Source organism: Helianthus annuus, chromosome 1, assembly GCF_002127325.2.
Source record: "Helianthus annuus cultivar XRQ/B chromosome 1, HanXRQr2.0-SUNRISE, whole genome shotgun sequence".
In the NCBI taxonomy this organism is placed as follows: domain Eukaryota; kingdom Viridiplantae; phylum Streptophyta; class Magnoliopsida; order Asterales; family Asteraceae; genus Helianthus; species Helianthus annuus.
This window is the reverse complement of record NC_035433.2, coordinates 133295268-133314560: the sequence shown is the minus strand read 5'-3', so window position 1 is coordinate 133314560 and position 19293 is coordinate 133295268. Positions and strand designations below refer to the sequence as shown.

The window sequence follows — 19293 nt, the reverse complement described above, 5'->3', positions numbered from 1 at the left end:
TTTTTTTTGTGTTTTACAATTAAAGAAATGCCATAAATTCTCAGGTGTATTAGCATGGATGTCTCTATCGTCTCACTAATCATAAGGTGATTGAAATCTTATTAAACACATATGTACATGGTTATTATTATTATAAGTTAAAAAAACAAAAGAAAAAAATATATTTTCATGTGTCACTTCCACGATAAACTCCATAGAATGTCTTCCGGTATTTGTCTCTAAATCAATTATTTCCAATATGTTCCCACAAAGATTAACAAGTTTGATAACCCAACTACCAACATTAGTGTCCAAGATAAAGATTTATATTCTTATTATGTGTACGCTAAAGTCTAAATACCCTAAACTTAAACTTCAATATGTTAGACCATCAATATGGTCTCACGCACTTGCCACATCATCCTTATCACACACGTTTTGATGGGGCTTGAGCCCCTTTGCTCGTGGCTAAAGACATACCCTTGTCCACTCCCATCTTTTCAAGTCACGACCCAATCGATAACCTAAACACATTTAAGAGTAACCTTATTTTTATTATGTTATGGAAAAATAAATCAAAACCGACAATGATGACAGAATCTTTGATTGATCTTCTGGCTTCTCAAACACTTCTTGATCACCGGCTTTTGTCGCTACTTGATCACCAAGAAACCTTTTACGACCGTTGCAGTCGTGTAGCTAAAAGGGGTTACTCTCCTTTCTCGAAAAATGACTCTTAAAACCACCGGCACCAAGATCTGATACCAATTCAAGTCCAGACCTGATAAACCGAACACACGTTTAGGAGTAACCTTAGTTTTATTTTATTATGAAAAGGTAACTCAAAAACCACAATACAATGACGTTCTAACTCTCGAACATAACTCTAAACTTGGCTATATAGTTGAAACCCAACTTGGTCAACAAACAACTAAAAAAAACTAATTATAACATTATTAGGAATCTAAACCATTTTAATCAATTTGTCAATTTGGTCCCCCAAGTTCATCAACAGGGCTGGCCCCGGGGGGGAGGGGGGGGGGGGGGGGGGGGGCACCGCTCAGGGCCCAATCCTCCGGGGGCCCAAATTTGTTTTTTTACATTAAGTGTGTATATAAACATTCTGTTTCAAGTTTGTTAAACAATTGGAAACTTGCTCTGGTGGTTTTTCTGGTCCACTTAAAAGAGTTGATCAATTTTCTTAAGTTTGATTCTTGCAAAAGGCATATCGTTCTATTTTATTTCCTTTTTCTTCCCTTTTCTTCCCTTTTCTTTTCCACCTAATATTTTTTTTTCGTTTTCTTACTGTATTTTCGTTTTCTCCCTGTTTCAAATCTAGATTTTCTTTTTCAGTTAGAAACTGAATTTTTTTATTATTTATTTTTTTATTTTGTTTATTATTTAAATTAAATACAACTAAAGAATTTTTTGAATGGTTTTTCCTTTTATTTTACAACAACTAATAAAGAGAACACGTATCACAATTAAATTTTTGGACTTTTTATTTAGTTTGTCATAACAAGTGCATCAAAACAGACAGTTTTTCTCCCACGCAGCGTTAGGTTTGAACCCACTAGTTTGTATATATTTCTAACTTTATATATATATCCACACACATATACTTTTTCAATAAAAAGTTATATTTTTGCGGCCATTTTTTTCATTTATTCTTATGTTTTCTAGTATATATTCAATTAAATATTTATCTTCTCTTTTTAAATCTGGGTTATTGAATTTATATTATAGGGACCCGTTTTCTTCTATTCGCACAGGGCCAAAAATTGTTCATGGATTTTCAGAGACGGCCCTGTTCATCGAATTGTGACTTGTTATCCACCGCCTTGTGGATCCATATGGCGAATTAAACGATTTGGAACGAAAGCCGCCACAACCACCATCAAACGATCACCATTTCATTAGAAGTAAACAACATGCTTACTTCGAAACACACTCTCCGCCCCCATTTCCCTTGCTCGGTTTCTCAAGTGGCGCCATTTCCCTATTTGGTTTCCTCATTATCTCTGGACCCCATTCATATTCAATTTTAACTTCTGCACATCTCTTCAACGGCGGCCTTCCCCTATTTTCCTTCACCACTACCATCTCAGGACCCGACTCATATTCGGTCTTAACCTTCACACCAGCACCACCGCTGCTGCAAGGTTTCTCAGTTGGCGACCATTGATCTTCAATCTGAACATTCGCATCACCATAACATGATTGTGTTCCCATTGGAGTTTCTTGTTTGATTGGTCTTTTGCTCTTTGATCAATTGAGTTAGATTTATGACGCCTTCTTGCTTGTCGAACATGAATGTGCCCACATCACCTTCTGATAACTTGTAATGCTTACGGAACATTGCCCATTCTGCTGATAAGCTTGTACTTGATACTCGCTGATCCTTTTATTCCGTGTGCCGTAAACTTCATTGTCCACTCTTTTCCTTCATGATCCTTCAACTTTACGCTCTCTTTATGTTCTAGTCCTGCAGCCTTCACAAATTTGATCGGCAGCAAGTACAACCCACAATAAAAAAACTTGATTTATTAACAAATGCATACTCACTCTTTTGACACGTGATGCCTGTAATCCCACGAGCCTCTTATCCATTCTCATTAAATCACGGTGGGGTAGCAAATCAAAATGAGAAACTCACATTGGGTTTAGGGATAATCAGGCGACTTTCCCTATGTTTAACACTCTAACCTCTACAAAAACGCAAACCCTTCACTTAATATGCTTCATTCCTTCTATACCTTCTTCTAGACAACCTAAACAAGATTCAATTCACCACAAAAAAAAAACATGAATTTCTTCAAATTCTATGTTCACTTATACATCTTGTACACCTTCACCATTCTGTAACTAGTATCATTGATAACTGATTCCCAAAAGGGGCACTTACAATTGCGAATTTCACAAAAAAAACAATTCATCATCAAATTCAAATAAGAATGAACTACTTGTAATAACATGTATGTAAAACGTGTCATCTATGTATAACAACCGGAGGGAACTTAAACTTATCTGAAATAAACGGTACCGCCTCAGGCCTCTCCACAAGATCCCGATACAAATCGTATTCCGCTTGATAATCATGCAAATGCAGCTCCCCTTTTTGATTCGTATGATAATGATGCTTAGCGGAATCCGACTTCCCAAACCCAAAAATACTAACCTTTTCACAAATCCCTAACGCAAGCATCACCGCCTGCATACCCGACGAATAATGAAAACTAGATCCGTCATGTGAACCCGCCCATTCGTCTAACGGCTTCCCGGTTTCTTTAACAAACCTAGAAACCGAATAATACTTTACGATCCGCGCACATAGGATATCGAACTGCGGGTCAGTGATCAACAACGGCGCCTTGTGCGACGCGTTACACACAGCGTAATCGAGAAAATGTATCATTTGACACATGTACATCATTATCGCCACGTTTTCGCCATACGGGTGACAAAAACACCTCTCGCGCCGCGCACACAAGTGCAGAATGTTACTGTTCACAAACGAGAGGCTCGTTTTCGAACCCACATTGCGTTCATACCCGCGCGTTCTCGCATTATTCAATCTGATAACAAACTCATGACTATCAATCACCTCACCAAGATCAGATTTTAACAAGATCCCACTATTACCCACCACAGCACAAGTCTTATACTTCAAACCCTTTTCATTATCATCATTACTAGTGTTTAAAATCTTGACAATGTTGATCAAATTCGACATTACATCATCCCGAAACCGGTGGTTACGCCACCAGGTTTGTAAATATCTCCTAAACTCTAACCAGAGCCGGTAAAACTCCGGGGACCGGAGCTGAACCGGGACCCCCCGAGCCGACCGGGCTCGGATATCGATCCGGTGACGCCCGGACCACAGAAACGAGCGGTGGCGACCGCTCGTTAAGTCCCTAAAATTACCGTCCACCAACTGTTCGACATCTTGCCTCAATGAATCCTCAGCCAAATCAACAGCGGCAAATCTCAACAATGTGTCGTTAAACACCGGTGCAGGTCTTTGCTCCACCACGATGTCGTTCCGGTACCCCAATTCCCCACCGGAGGAGACGCCGGAAACCATGATTCGGAAACAGAGTGTGGCGGCGGCTGCGATAATAAACACAACACTGAATATAGGACGGATTGACCTCTTCATGTTAACGGTTAAACCCTTTTTCAGTCAACGGTGAGTCAACTCAGATCCGGTGATGAATCGGAATGATACCCGTTTGATAACCCACATGAAGATGTGAGTAATGATGAGATTGGATCGGAGAATTTGGAGATTTGGTGAATCTAGCAAGGGGTGAAAACAAAAACTAAAACTGAAACTGAAAACCAGAGGGTGTTGTGAAGTAGATGGATTATTGGTTGTATGTATGTTTTTACATTTGGGTTTTAATTTGGGGTTTATGGTTGTTGGTTAAAGGGTGTGAGTGTGATTAGTTGGTTGATTGTCATTGTGTTTTTAATATTTTTTTTTTCTAGTTAAGATTGATTATCATTTGGCATGTTGTGATTGGGAAAGGGATGAATAAGATAGGGACAATGTGAAATAACAATTAGCATGTTTTGAAACAATGTATGGTTGTGGTTGGATCTTAATCCATAACCACAAAATTTGTGTAAAATTAGGGTTAGTGGTAATACGGTATTTTGAGATAAGACGTGACTAATAATTTGATATATTATGTTATATTACCATTCGTTTTTTTTTTTAATTAGAAAAATAGAATACAAAGGGATTAGATAAGAGAAGTGAGAAAAGTAAGATTGGGCCGGTAGAATTGTGACATATGCGGCAATCGGTTATTTATTTATCATGCACAAAATTTGTCGGGATGTTTTTGGGTTGTTCGACCGGTTTTAAGGAATATATGGGCCAAAACATTACTATGGTTTGAGGAATGACAAACAAAATCGGTCAGGTTGGTTGGGTGGCCGAACTATTCGGTTAGAAAGTGTGACGTTTTAATGGTTCGTTTTGTCAACCATTGTTTTAGCATAAAGCTAAGTGACATAAACACATTAAATACTCACACAAGTAAACCAAGACTCAAAAACAACTCGCGTAAAATCCTAAAACAACATAAAATACGTCGGGCCGACGTATATACGTTTTGTATTGCTTATTGGTGTATAAGGCGGCATATGGTTGTAGGTTCAGGTGTATTTGCTTCGGTGTATAAAACACCGTGGGGCATATAATACGTTGGTTGCAGGTCATTTTAGCTCTTTTATGGTCTTTAACATGCAAATCATGGCAAACTCTTACATAAGCTAATACATGAACATAACAACACTCATTTTATGCAACACACTAGGTTCTAGATTGCTAGAACCAAGTTTACCCATAAAATTACTCATCTCAAACTCCTAAAGTCGGGTCAATTTCTTTATAGCTCACATTACATACATGTGAATCAACTCAATTTACCTACCTTATATGAACATACTAGTTTAAGAACCCGCGAGGTTCGCGGGTGGACTAAAACACAAATGAATAAGTTACATTTATTGAACTAATCGTTTGAATTAAATAACCGTTCAAGTAATAATAAATTAGTAAACTACAATGAGACAAATAATGTAATATCTCGAGATACATGATGATGCAAATTTGTGTAATATTGTGTTTATGGAAGATAATGGATAGCGAATTATAAGTCAACGTACTGTTTATTTATGTAGAATTTTAGGTTAATAGTTAAGTGTGTGTATGAGTATACATGTTTTGTATTACGTTAACAAAATTGATTAAAAAACAACAAAAAATAAACATTAAATGACTTCAAAGAAATGTTATGGATCATTTTAGAGAACAGTTACATGGAATGAATGATCGAACGATGAATGAGTACATGGAGATCACAAGTCACGAAATACTTCTTTGTAAACTACATTTGTCGTTTTATTTGTTCCGTTTCATTAGTATCCTAACTTTGTCTCCATGTGTATTTATAGGTTTCGTGTAAAACTTATTACCTTTTAATTCTTGATGAGATCTCAGTTAAAAAATGTTTCATAAACCGATACAAAATGTTATATTGTTTGTTTTTAAATTATATTATATTATGCTTTTACTTGAATTTTCAACTAATAAAATTCATAAACATATTATAAACAACGTGATGAAATCCTTACACGACAAATGCTAAATTGATTAAGTTAAAAAGAAAATATTGGTTAAATGATTACCCGTTTTGATCCATTACTCAACCTGTCTATTCAAACATTTAAGGCTTACAAACAAACAAAGTTCGACTCATTAATAGAATGGTAGAAAAAAATACTAATACAGTAATACTAACCAAATGCGACGCTTGATCCATTAGACTGATCTCACCAATTATTCCGCACTTGAACCATCAGACTATAAACACATATTCTAAACGTCAAGAATTTAACCTACTTTTGGCTTGCTTATTCCAACCCATTGTCTCTACTTGCCTACTCCAACCCATTATTGGATTGGCTCTACTTGATTTGAAATGCACTTATTCATCTACTCACCAATTCCAAGTGCTAGAATGTCAGCTTGGGATGGATTTATGATGGTGCAAAACTGCTTGACCACAAATGGAAAATTATATAGATAGCAATCAAAAGTGTAGCGACTAACCCTTATGACAGGAACAAAGAGTCTTTTATCGGTATGTGCAGGCGTGCAACAACGGATGTGCACTTCATGAAATCAACCATAGCACACATGATGTCATGAAAATGCATGTTGAGTTACTGTGTAGTAATTTATATAAAATAACATGAGTTGACTTTCAGAAGTCAACGGGTCAACAAACAAATAGTCTCCCATACAAAAGCACCTAAATAATAATTTTGGAACCCATTTTGACCCAAAAAAAAAAACTGATACTTCATTAAAACAACCCACTATGACTGAACCCCATTTTGGCCAGAACATGTTTCGACCGGAACATGTGAATCGTTACCCAGCCCTACCTTACTTGACCCACTTCATTTGCCAAACAGATTGAAGATTCTACATACTACTCGGGTAAAAAATCTAACGGGTTAGCATGGATAATTACTATGATTAGGAATAAAAATTGATGCTAGTACAATGAGGTGGCACTTCAATAAGCATAAATAAACAACATGGTATTGGATACATGCATGTTAATCAGGTTGATACATATACTAAGAAAATATATCTTAGGTGTTTCGGGTGTATTACCCGAACTAAGATTTTCATGGAAATTGCGTTCAAGAGTTTTAGATCGATCCTCGTGCATTGTCATATCAAAATGTGAATAAATGCTTGATGGTAAAATAACCTGAAAATATTACAGTAACAAAAAATCAAATAGATGGTTTTTCTTGTAGTAAAACTGTAAAAGTATATCCAAGATTTGCAAGTTACCTTGGTAGTAAAAACAGATGGAAAAGAAACACCTATGAAATATCCAACACCAATTCCCATAATTATAGTTATAATTAGTTTTGTTGTACCATTTGACTTCTTGAAAACACCACTGGATAAAAAGACCAACTTTGATTAATTAATATTGCTCAACCAAACAAAATTTGTTTTTTAAAGAAAGGAATCAAGAAGTGTGACCCAAGGAGAAATATCGGAACTAACCCGCGATGCATGCCGTTCATCATGTTAGAAGTGTCCAATTTCAAATGTCAACATCTAGGTAATTATGCGAGCAATTCCTGAGAGACTTACAGCACCCTCCAGAACACTATAGTACAGTTTTTTTTTACCAGGTTTAGAGAACCTGAAATACATGTAACGAGTAGTGTCACTGAACAGGTTATACGATAAAAATAACATAGCAAACAACACTCAAATGACTGAGATACCAAGTCTTTACAATTTCCATATTACAAAATAAATATGCAACACATGACCGATCTGTGGTAAGGCTTCACGCAATGGTTAATGTCTACATAGCGCACACATGTAGGGGTGTTCTTCGTGTTTTTTTCTCGGGTTTTTCGGGTCGGGTTGTTCGGGTTTTTTGCTAGGAAAAAGTGACCCGATAACCAAACCATTTAAATCTCGGGTTGATCGGGTTCAGGTTATTCGGGTTCGGGCTAGTTCGGGTCGGGTTGTTCGGTTTTCGGGTTTAGATGTAATATTAAAAAAAATGTTTTTTTTTTGCAATATATAACTAAAATTCATCATTGTACTTAAAAATATTATCAAAATTAAAAAAATATTTGACAATATGACATGATAATGCTCAGAGGTCCTAAAACATAATGTTTTAGATACCAAAAACTATAAACCAAGACACATATACCGAAAAAAGACATTAAATGTTCGGTGTTTTTTTCGGGTTTCAGATTTGGGGTTTTTCGGGTCGGGTTTTCCGGGTTTTTGGTTGGGAAAAAGTGACCCGATAACCAACCCATTTAAGGTTCGGGTTGGTCGGGTTCAGGTTATTCGGGTTCGGGTTTTTCGGGTATTCTCTACTTCGGGTTCAGGTCGCTTCAACTTCGGGTCGGGTTTCGGGTTTAAGATAAAAATGAACAGCCCTACACACATGAAAACATTTTAGGATCAAAATGGGTGGTATGGTGCACTTACTTTCTAACTTTGTATTACATAAACCTTACATTTCTTGAGAATTCTAAACTTGTTCATGAATTGTAACATGATTTTTAAATTGATAATATATGTTCAGTTATAGCATGTTAAAAGTTGGACAAAATCACTGAAATGGTTCCGTACATACCTTGAAGGCTAACGCATTTCCTTTTCAATACAGTCTAAACACGTTCCGACATCCATTAAAGATGTATGCATTGGGAGTTGTAATAAAATTTTTAATTACCCTCTTACGTCACAACAACTGTATTTGAAAAAAAAAAACAAACTAAAATTAGTAGGTGAAAAGGTGTATGAATTGTGAAAATCACTATCCTAAACCGCTTATCTGAGCCCTAAACAATCTGAAATAGAAGTTGTTTATTAACAGTTCGAAACATTAAAAACTGAATATTGGGACTTGAAATCAACTGTCTAAATATCCAAACACCCTGATATACAGTTTTTAACAATCATGCTTAGGATAACTTATATTACCCATGTGACCTATTCGAATGGGTTAATTCGTTCCCTTTTCGGGCATGTAACACATATGCTCCAATCAAAAACCGCTATAAAAGAACCTACATTTACTGGTTTCATGCGGTTAGCTGGTTTAACAAAACACATTGAAGAAGCAGGTCCCGAGCGGGTCGGTACTTCTACGGTGATGAACGGCCACACCTCGTCTTCTCCACTTCATCCTAGACCTGTAAACAAGACAGATCTGAAAGATGAAGTACAGAAGCAGACGAGTTGTGATCTAACGGTCCCACGGATGGCGCCAATGAAGAAGCAGGTCCCGAGCGGGTCGGTACTTCTACGGTGATGAACGGCCACACCTCGTCTTCTCCACTTCATCCTAGACCTGTAAACAAGAAGAGAGAAACGTGGGCAATGTAGAGACGGCCGGTAGGGGAAGAATCCCCTATTTCCAGCTACAAAAGTGTTGCCCTATATCTCATGCCCTAATGAGGAGGTGGAGACCTCCTTATATAGGAGATATGGGAAAACCCTAACCTCAATGGGCCAGGCCCAGTTAGGGGTTGTCTCTACGAGCCCACAGCCTAGTGTAGCATAAACTACAATGCGCTAGGCTTCGCGGATTAGTACACAATAATAATAATAATATATAATTAATATAAAAGTGATAAATAGCAGAAAAGTCCGACCGTTCGGGTCGGGTCCAGTACCATACCTCGTCACACATCAACTATTTAATACAAAATTTTAACCTTTTTTTAACAAAATGTGTTTTGAGTCAACTCAAATCGTCCAAAAAATGCTTAGGTCGCCCATTTTAACACCTAAAATTATATAGATAGCAATCAAAAGTGTAGCGACTAACCTTTATGACAGTAACAATGCCTATTATCGGTATGTGCAGCAACGGATGCGTACTTCATGAAACCTATGAAATAAACCAGTCATGAAAATGCATGTTGAGTTACTGTGTTGTAATTTCTATAAACTAACATGAGTTGACTTTCGGAAGTCAACGGGTTAACAAACAAATAGTCCCCCATACAACAACACCTAAATAATAATTCTGGAACCCATTTTGACCCAAACAAAACTGATACTTCATTAAAACAACCCACTATGACTGAACCCCATTTTGGCCAGAACGTGTTTTGACCGAAACATGTGAATCGTTACCCAGCCATACCTTATTTGGTTGATTGTTCAAATTACATGTCAGGATTAGGCCCGACAAAGTTAACCACATACCTAGTTTTGGGTTTTTTCTGGACCATTATTTTAGCATGTTGGGCATCAAAAAAGTATGAATGGTTGTCATGGATCAAATTTCGTAGGATAGAAGACTCCCACAGGTTATGATGGGTTGTGGGAAAACAACTTATGGGTCGTACTGCCAATTGCTTATGACTGCCCACACTCGTCACCACCAGAGCCATTCCCAACAACGTACCTAGCACCAACCATCGCCTCTGCAACAACCACCATCAACCGAAGCCACCACCTTAGCTACCGTCAACCAACGCCACCATCATCAACTAATGCCAACACCACAGCCACCGTCAACCAACGCCACCACCTTCAACCATCGCCACCACTGCAGCCACCGTCAACCACATTGCCACCACCACAGCCATCGTTAGTTAAATGGTCCAACCCATGTCAGGACCAAACATGGAAGATATGAGAAATCATGAAAAAATAGTCAGAGAGTCAATAAAAAAACAAACAAACCTGGGAATGTTGAGCACCAACACCCGCAGCGGGCCCATTTGGTCCTCTAAAAACAATGGGTACATTAATCTGCCCAGCAGACACGTAGTTTGACTTTGCTGCAGAGTTGATAACATGGTCAATCGCCTGCAAAACATTACCAGCAGATTGTTAAAACAATCAAACACATACATTGAAACAGACGCTAGTAATATGTAGATGATGTAACCTGCATAAATAAGTTGAAAGTCATAAACTCTATCACTGGCTTCAGACCATGATATGTAGAACCAACTCCAATACCGGCAAACCCAGCCTGAAAATATGAATAAGTATTTTCAGACAAAGAAGCTGTAAAAAGGTATATATATAGTAAAACAGTGAAACTGAATAGAATAACTTCCGAACCTCGATAATAGGGGTATCAAGAACCCTTCCAGGTCCATAAACCCTTGGTTATCTAGCCAAAAAAAATGTACAGTGAGATAAAAATACACAAAGATATCATGTCGGCCCGCCCATTTTACAACCTCTAGTTATTTCTTTTGTGGAAATGAAGAAAAGCATGAAATTCTAACCTTCTTAGCACCTTCGTATTCTACCCCCAATCCTTCTTCTACCCCTATTAAGCATATACACGCCTACCCTTCTCAACTTTTGAATTCAACACCAATTCAGTATTACAAAGAGATGATAACACCAAGAAATATTCTCATCTCATGTACCTATTTAATGAGATTACATCAGCTTTAACCCAAATACATCTTTAGAAATACAGATGTATATATATAGAATTGTTGACCAATTATCTGAAAACTGCAAATATATTATGTATCACTATATCTCATTCAAGCTGCATAACATGTTTAGGGTTAGGATCAAACATCATTCAAGCATTTTATTGAGCAACTAATGTGCACTCTAATAACATCATATTTAGCATATGAAATGAGTACTTTATGTGACCAAATGGGATGCCCCATAGTTTCTTGCTAAGGATGGATTTTTTAGTGGCAATAAAGATTCGTTTTCACGGTAAAAAAACAAAATAAAACATGACTAAAAGGACTGTTAAAAAGAGCCTTTGTCTAAGATCTGATTTTCATCTAGTAATATTCTTAAACTTCATACATGCTCAGTTCCGAATTTCCAATGAATAGTCACATGAGTTCAAAATTAGTCAATAAACTTTAATAAACATTCACCAATAAAAATTAAACATTCAATTTGATTGGATTAAAAAGGAAATGAGTAGGGAATAAGTGTAAACCTGAGAAATTGAATAGCAATTTGATGAGCGAAAGGGTGGAACATGAAATTGGTGGCATGAAGGAACATGACAAATCCTGTGCAACCTAGAATGAACAATGAAACCACTGCCAATGATGTACTATCGTGATTATACCTACAGAAAACACCATCAGATTAGATATAAAGTACAACATATTGATCTTTTATCTCAAAAGGTTTTTGAATTCACCTTATGCGTAATAAACACATTCCAGACCCAAAAAAGAACCCTAATCTAAAATGGATGCCTAAAGAAAACCCCAATCTATAAAAAAAAATAGATGGATTCAAAAAAATAGGAAGTTAAATGATAATGAAACATACCTTACAAATGAACATTCAATATCAAATCAATTGGAGGATTCTAAAAACCCTAACCAAAAAACAAATGCATATTTAACATTAAATCGATGAAAGAAAGTTAAAACGAAGCAGGATAATTATACGAAAAACAAACCTTCGAGATGAAGAAATCGACACATGTTGGGTAAAAACGAAGCGGGAGCCAATCGACTATGTAACGCTTGCCGGAGGCCACTGTGGTCATAAGCGAGACCGCTATTCTAAACCCTTGACAACCGATGGTCATCCTCGTCGCCGGTGGCGAGTGGTGTCGCAACAACAGCCACCACCGTCTCTATCTCTAACACTCACTCCCTCTCTCTTATTGCCATATATCGACCATTTCCCTCTCTCCAAATGCCTGAATAAAGATCCATCATTCCATCAGATTGAATCAGTAACCTCGAAGAACTGGTGTAGACTCCTCTAGGGTTTACAGAGGATTATGAAAGGGGAAGACAAAAGAAAATCGATGATAATGAAAAGGGATGAACGAAGGAAAAGGAGAATTGGATGGATCTTCAAGATCTGAAAGCATGTTGAAGATGATAAAGATACCTGGATGAGAGTTTTTGTGTTTGATAGAATTAGGGTTTTTGAATGACACGGATGAGAAGCCGTGTTTGAGAAGCCGCTTATTGAGAAAATAAAATGCCGCTCAAAATCAATAGAGGTGGAATATCACATTGCCACGTGGCAGAGATTGGCTTAAGTTACTGCCATGTGACACCAAAATGTATTGTTTTAATATACATAATAGATATTGCTCTTAAAGGCCATAAGTTCTCTTGCATGTCAAAACAATTCATTTGGATCTCATATCATTATAGAATTCAAATCTCGTAATAAGACTTTGCTTCCTTACACATAACACATCGACATGTTCACACAATAAAGTATTAACACAAGATACATATATAACATTCCATAAAAGAAATCAATCACATGATACACATAAGAAATGCACGTAGACACTTCCATATGTGGGTCGTGTGCTCGTAGGAACTTCCAACGCTCGAGTCCTAATATTAGTTCACACTCTGAAGTTAGCATTACATGTAAATACAACTAAATTGCATTTAAAAGGTTTATACATAAACTAAACGTCATTTTCAACAATGATATCTACCATTGGTGATGCACTTTGGGACGATAAGAGAACTTCGGAAACCTGCAACCCGTCATCCCTGTGACCTCCCTTATGAAGGGATATCCTCACCTTCTTGAGCGCAGGTGACTTGGACATAATAAACTTCACAAAATCCAACGTAGGCTTCGTGTTCTTGTTCCACAAATCGGAAATCTCTATTACCTTCAGATGCTCCAACAAAATATCTGAACAACCTTTGAGTGTAGAAGAGCATTTCTGAGACTGAAGAATGGGATCTTTGTGACAATAACGATCGGCATTCACCCGTAGCTTAAGTTTTTCCATGTTCGGGGAGCTTCTAATCAAAAAAAGAAGGAAAGGTAACCCATATTCGTACATGAAACTCATCTCATCGATATACACGTACTTGAGGTAGATTAACGACGTTGGAAGCACTTGTGGAACTCCGTCTTTATCAAAATACTTGAACCGCAGCCAAAACAAAGATTCGTTTACAAAAAAAAACCTTGACCCATAGCAAAAACAAAGATTGGAAATGTACAAAAAAAAATCGTAAGTTGACTTGGTTACCTTGGTTATCGAGAAACAAGTAGACAGATTTTCAACCATAGGGAAACACTCAAATAGATTTGTAAGGCTGTACTCCTCAAAATCTAGTGATTCGTCAAAACCTTGTGAATCATCAATCATCTGCAACAACTCGCAATATTGAGGAATATAAAGAAAAGGATCAAAATTCTATTATTACAAGAACTTACCAGAGTCAAGCTCTTAAGCAATGGACAACTGGATATGAGATGTAGAAGCGTCTTTTTACTAGTGTCTACATCTCTCAAATATAAGTTTGTAAGGCTATCAAATACATTGAACGTCATCGGTCTGTAGCCAAGATCACAGTTATCGAGATGTAGGTCCGTTAACTGATGAAACGACAACATAGATAAGGGTAACAGATACGCCCAAGTGAGGTCAATTGTTAATTTCTTGACACTATAGTTCCTCAACGCATAATTTATTATATGGTAGATTTCATCACATGTCTCATCTGAGAGAACATTAAGAGTGAACTCGTGTATTGGACCCTCGTGTTTCAACAAAATTTGATAGAAAGCATAGAAAAGTTTACACCAGTAGCTCGTTCCTTCCCTTTGATTTTGTATGTTGCTAACCCTTTCTTCCTTACGAGGCCGCTGATCACTAACGTCACCTAATACTTGAAACGTCTCCTCATCAAACACGAGTTTTGGGATTTTGGTCCAATGGTACCTCCATTCCTTAGAAAGGATGCTTGTCCTTGCTGCCTCTTGAATCGGTACAAGACATAGAATGTTTTCAATTATGGTGTGAGGAAGCTTCTTGAACATGTCCATCTTAGTGCATATTCTTCTTTACCTAATTTCAATTCACTATAGTCAATTTCACTAAAAAAAAAAAAAACTTGTCAAGTTACATCAAAACAGAAGGTAGACGGGCAATAAGCTGCCTCTAATCTTCCAAAGACAAACCACTGCCCCCCCTGGGGATGAACAATTGCTGTGGATGACCCGTTGAACCCTAGTCAAGAAGTGGATAGCTTCTGGTGCTAGGGAGCCAAAGGTATCAAAAGCTAAAGGGACAAAGACATGTTGGTTCTCTGCGCAAGCTTTAGCGTGCTTATCCACTTTCTTCGATTCTGCTTTTCTAGATGCTTGCCTAGCTACAAACCCCTTTTCCCTTAAACTAACCAAAGGGGAAACCCCGTGAGGTCCACACAAACATGTTTCCCCCAAACCCAGCCAAATACAAGCAGATCCGCTGGTCGCAGAGCAGATCTCCCTTCTATAATCAATGTATTCAACTCTATTGTTTGTATGTAACTGAGAATCGATCTATTTCTTTTAATGTATTTTAATTACATATTTGGGGAAGAAGAATGAGTATTTAAGACTCATTTTAAGAATCTGTTTATTGTTTATATCCCAAAGTGAATTAAGTCTACATTTTCTTAATCACAAAGTTATTTAAAATCTTCTTTCCTTCTGGTAAGGCTAGGATTGGGGCATTTGTTAATTTATGCTTTAAGATCCTAAAGGCTTCTTCTTGTTTAGGTCCTCATTCAAACTTAACTGTTTTACAGGTTAGCTTAGTTAATGATATAGCTATCTTGGAAAAATCCTTAATAAACCGTCTATAGTATTCGGCTAAACCTACAAAATTCCTAATTTTCATTGCGGATTGCGGAACCTTCCATTTGGTAATTGCTGCTATCTTATCAGGATCTACGTGAATACCTTCATGATTCACCATATGACCTAGAAATTGTACTTCTGGCAGCCAAAATTCAGACTTCGAGAATTTGGCGTAAAGCTTCTCTTTTCTTAACAAAGTTAAGAGTGCATGCAAGTGCTGACAATGTTCTTCCTGACTTTTGGAATAAATAAATATATCGTCGATGAAGACAATTACAAATTTATCCAAATATGGTTTACAGATCCTATTCATCATGTCCATGAATGCTGCAGGTGCATTCGTTAATCCGAAGGGAATGCCTGTAAACTTGTAATGACCATACCTAGTTCTGAAAGCAGTTTTAGGTATGTCTTCCACTTGTACTTTCAATTGATGATATCCGGAACGTAGGTATATCTTAGAAAAATATCTAGCTCCTTGAAGTTGATCGAAAAGATCATCAATCCTAGGTAATGGGTATCGATTCTTAATTGTAACCTTATTCAATTCTCTATAATCAATACACATTCTCATCGAACTATCCTTTTTCATAATAAACAACACTGGTGCCCCCCCCCCCACGGGGATAAACTAGGTTGTATGAAACCTTTACTTAATAATTCATCTAATTGATTTTTCAGTTTTAATATTTCTGTGGGTGCTAACCGATAAGGTGCCTTGGCTATCGGTATAGTTTCTGGAATTAGATGAATCCTAAATTCTACCTCCCTATCTGGTGGTAACCATGGTAATTCTTCTGGGAATACATCTGGGTATTCTGAAACTACAGAAATTTCCTTAAGTTCTTTATCTTTAGTATTAATGATTACTGAAATCATTTATACTATTCCTTGCTTTTGTTCATAATTAGCAACTTTCATTACTGATATAAACTTTATGGGTTTACATGGCTTATCTCCTGTAATCATTATTACTTCTCCAGTGGGTGCACAAATTTCTATGGAATTCTTATCACAGATAATTCAAGCATGGTTGTTTACTAACCAATCCATTCCTAACATTATAAAACATATTTATGCTAAATTTCATTATTTTATTCTGAAAAGACTATTTGGGGTTTTAAGAACCCCAAACATAAACCCACTATATTACTACTCAAGCCACTTGGGCTGTGGCCCGGTGGTAAGTAGTCAAAGACTACTTTGGTGAAACTTAGGTTCGAACCTGGTTAGGTGTATTATTAGGGAGGAAATAACTTGTATCGCCTCATGGTTGACATTCTGGTCTTTGGATGGGTAGGAGGAAAACATGACTGTGTGGATCTAACAGGGGTTTCCCCGCTTGTGTGCCTAGGGGGTAGTGCTTTCACGGTGGGTCAGGCTGCTTTAAAGGTTGCTTCGGGTAAAGTGACCAAACATGAGAAAGCGTGCCTTGACAACCAACACGTGTTTATCCCATTTGCTTTTGATACTTTTGGTTTTCTGGTGCCAGAGGCTGTGGACCTACTTAGTCGAGTTCAAAGGGTCATGCATAGTAATGTTATGACCCCGAGATCTATGAACGTAGTTTTTAAAAGGCTTAGTTTTGCTATTCAAAAAGGGGTAGCGCTTGGTTTTAAAAAGCGAGAGGCGCACAAAAGCGACGAGGTCTAAAGTTGAGGCGCGAAGCGCAAAGCGCAAAAGCGGTGGGCTTTTCGTACCCGAAGCGCAAGATGTTTATATAATTTTTTTTATATATCCCATCTATGCAGTTAATTTATAATATCATGCATATATATATATAGAGTAGGAGTTCTACGGAAAGTGCATTTTTCCTAGAAAGTCTAGGAAGCGATCTAGGCCCTTCGTTTGGTGTTTTTAATGGCTTAGATCATATGGATGGCATTTTCGTAATATCTTAGTTATATAATGAGTAGGGTTCCTGCGGAAAGTGTGTTTTTCCTAGAAAGTCTAGGAAGCAATAAGAACGCGACATGTGGCATTGAAAGATTTTAACTAAAAGGGCAATTGTGTAATTTGAATATTATTTTAATTATTCTACGGAAAGTACATTTTTCCTAGAAAGTCTAGGAAGCGATCTAGGCCCTTTGTTTGGTGTTTTTAATGGCTTAGATATATATATATATATATATATATATTTATATTCATATCTAGAGTCCATATAATTTTTTTTTTATAAATACTTTGTCCCACATCGGTGTGGGGACAAAGTGAGTGGTTGTTTATAAGGTAAAGCATTTACTACTCCATTGTAGCTTTATGACATGTTTTACCACAAGTCCTACCCGCGCGCAGGGGTGGGGGGTGCAAAAAATGATTTTCTCAGCTGGCATTTGCTTGAACTCGTGCGTGCCCGCACGTCCTGCGGACACGAATCCGAAAAACCAGGCACGCGTGCGGCGGTTTTTGCACCATTTCATTAAGCTTTTTTTTTCCTGCTGTTGGTTTTAAGCATCATGTACAAGTCCAAACAGCAGGTACAACATGTTTATGCAGCCAAACGCTTAAGGTACATGAGGCGCGCTTTTTTGGCCAAAAAGCCCACAAAAATCATCGAAATATGCGCTTTTTACACAAGGCGAGCAGCATAAAAGCGCCAGACCCTGCGCCTTATTGTGCCTAGGCGCGCCTAGGGCGCGCTTTTTAAAACCAAGGGGTAGCGGCGTAGCTTGTTGCCCGTTTACCAACTATCTCGATGTAAATTCATAATACATAAATTGTATACCTCACAAGAACCACATTTCAAAAAAAAAAAAAAAAAAAAAAAAAAAAAAAAAAAAAAAAAAAAAAAACTACTCAAAACCCCCAAACATGTATCATGATTTACTCATCTAACATGGAGTTCTAAGAACTTTAAGAACAATATAGATTTAAATAGATCATGTACACCCAAAATGAACATAAACCCCCAAGTTGTACCCACTCAAGAACACTCTATAACCTAGGTTTTAGGTTGAAGAAATGCTTACATATGGCTCCTAGCACTCAAAGAAGGACGAATACACCTTAAAATTTCTTGTCTTTCACATCAGATTCACCCAATTTTGCTCCTCAGTCCTCCCATCGACACAATCTTACTTGAGTCATAAGATAAGACATCACTGCACCACCCTTCTTTGCCAGATCTTGATAAGTTTGTTCGTTGGAGCATTCACGTTATTTTTTTAACAGCAAAGGGCAAAGGTTAAGTTATTTGTACTTTTTAAAAGTACATCAATAAAAAAAAAAAAAAAAAAAAAAGGGTAAACTGCCATTGGTTCCTGTGGTCCGGGCACTTTTACCATTTTAGTCTAAATCTCAAACTTTTTAAATTTGGGTCCCTGTAGTTTCAATTTTGTTGTCATTTTGATCAAAAAGTGAAATTCGGCCAGATTCCCCAAATTAAACCCCATGTTTTGTCCTTTTGCTTAGGAGTATTTTTGTCATTTTAAACATTAATATATATAAATAAAATAGAAAATCCTCAAAACTCTTCACTCTCTCTTTCTCTCTCTAAACACCCTTTGCACTCTCTCTCTCTCTAAAAACAACACCCCTCTGTCTCTCTCTTCTCTCTCTCTAACACCAGCGTAATCTGTTCATGTAAAGCCCCTGCTACACCCAAAATCTCTTCATGTAGTCTGTTCCTTGTTCCTGTTTATAAC

General features: G+C 37.2%; 2 protein-coding genes and 1 long non-coding RNA gene across 12 annotated transcripts; all 3 read right to left on the bottom strand.

The window, feature by feature from the left end:
- Positions 1 to 2793: 2793 nt before the first annotated feature.
- LOC110878875 (beta-1,6-galactosyltransferase GALT29A) lies at positions 2794 to 4477 on the bottom strand. Its single transcript, XM_022127265.2, has one exon. It carries the CDS (start codon positions 4139 to 4141, stop codon positions 2969 to 2971), a length of 1173 nt encoding a protein of 390 aa, XP_021982957.1. The 5' UTR covers positions 4142 to 4477; the 3' UTR covers positions 2794 to 2968.
- Positions 4478 to 6855: 2378 nt separating this feature from the next.
- Positions 6856 to 12992, bottom strand: LOC110939959. 8 transcript variants are annotated; one of them, XR_004861834.1, is made up of 12 exons: positions 12486 to 12992; positions 12353 to 12401; positions 12009 to 12143; positions 11317 to 11463; positions 11147 to 11198; positions 10968 to 11054; positions 9414 to 10885; positions 9134 to 9255; positions 8694 to 8810; positions 7589 to 7730; positions 7367 to 7478; positions 6856 to 7280 (listed from the first exon to the last, which is right to left on the bottom strand). It is a non-coding gene; the product is annotated as an uncharacterized LOC110939959 (long non-coding RNA). The 8 variants fall into 8 exon arrangements; XR_004861830.1 differs by having other exon boundaries at positions 9134 to 9956; positions 10479 to 10885; XR_004861829.1 differs by having other exon boundaries at positions 9134 to 10622; positions 10760 to 10885.
- Positions 12993 to 13262: 270 nt separating this feature from the next.
- LOC110878883 (F-box/FBD/LRR-repeat protein At1g13570) lies at positions 13263 to 18838 on the bottom strand. Of its 3 annotated transcripts, XM_022127280.2 has the most exons (5): positions 18619 to 18838; positions 14240 to 14873; positions 14052 to 14171; positions 13888 to 13943; positions 13263 to 13818 (listed from the first exon to the last, which is right to left on the bottom strand). In XM_022127280.2, the coding sequence occupies exons 2-5, from the start codon at positions 14849 to 14851 to the stop codon at positions 13470 to 13472; spliced, it is 1137 nt and encodes a 378-aa protein (XP_021982972.1). In that variant the 5' UTR covers positions 14852 to 14873; positions 18619 to 18838; the 3' UTR covers positions 13263 to 13469. The 3 variants fall into 3 exon arrangements, with proteins under 3 accessions (XP_021982972.1, XP_021982966.1, XP_035830867.1); XM_022127274.2 differs by having other exon boundaries at positions 13263 to 13943; positions 18619 to 18837; XM_035974974.1 differs by lacking the exon at positions 18619 to 18838 and having other exon boundaries at positions 13263 to 13943; positions 14240 to 15479.
- Between the last annotated feature and the right edge of the window lie 455 nt (positions 18839 to 19293).

Excerpts from the sequence above, each read along its gene's own strand:
- LOC110878883 (XM_022127274.2), bottom strand. The coding sequence starts at position 14,851 with ATGGACATGTTCAAGAAGCTTCCTCACACCATAATTGAAAACATTCTA. Across the intron at positions 14,172-14,239 it reads TGCTTAAGAGCTTGACTCTG|ATGATTGATGATTCACAAGG; the intron begins GTAAGTTCTTGT and ends GAGTTGTTGCAG. Across the intron at positions 13,944-14,051 it reads CTTGTTTCTCGATAACCAAG|TATTTTGATAAAGACGGAGT; the intron begins GTAACCAAGTCA and ends CTGCGGTTCAAG.
- LOC110878875 (XM_022127265.2), bottom strand. The coding sequence starts at position 4,141 with ATGAAGAGGTCAATCCGTCCTATATTCAGTGTTGTGTTTATTATCGCA.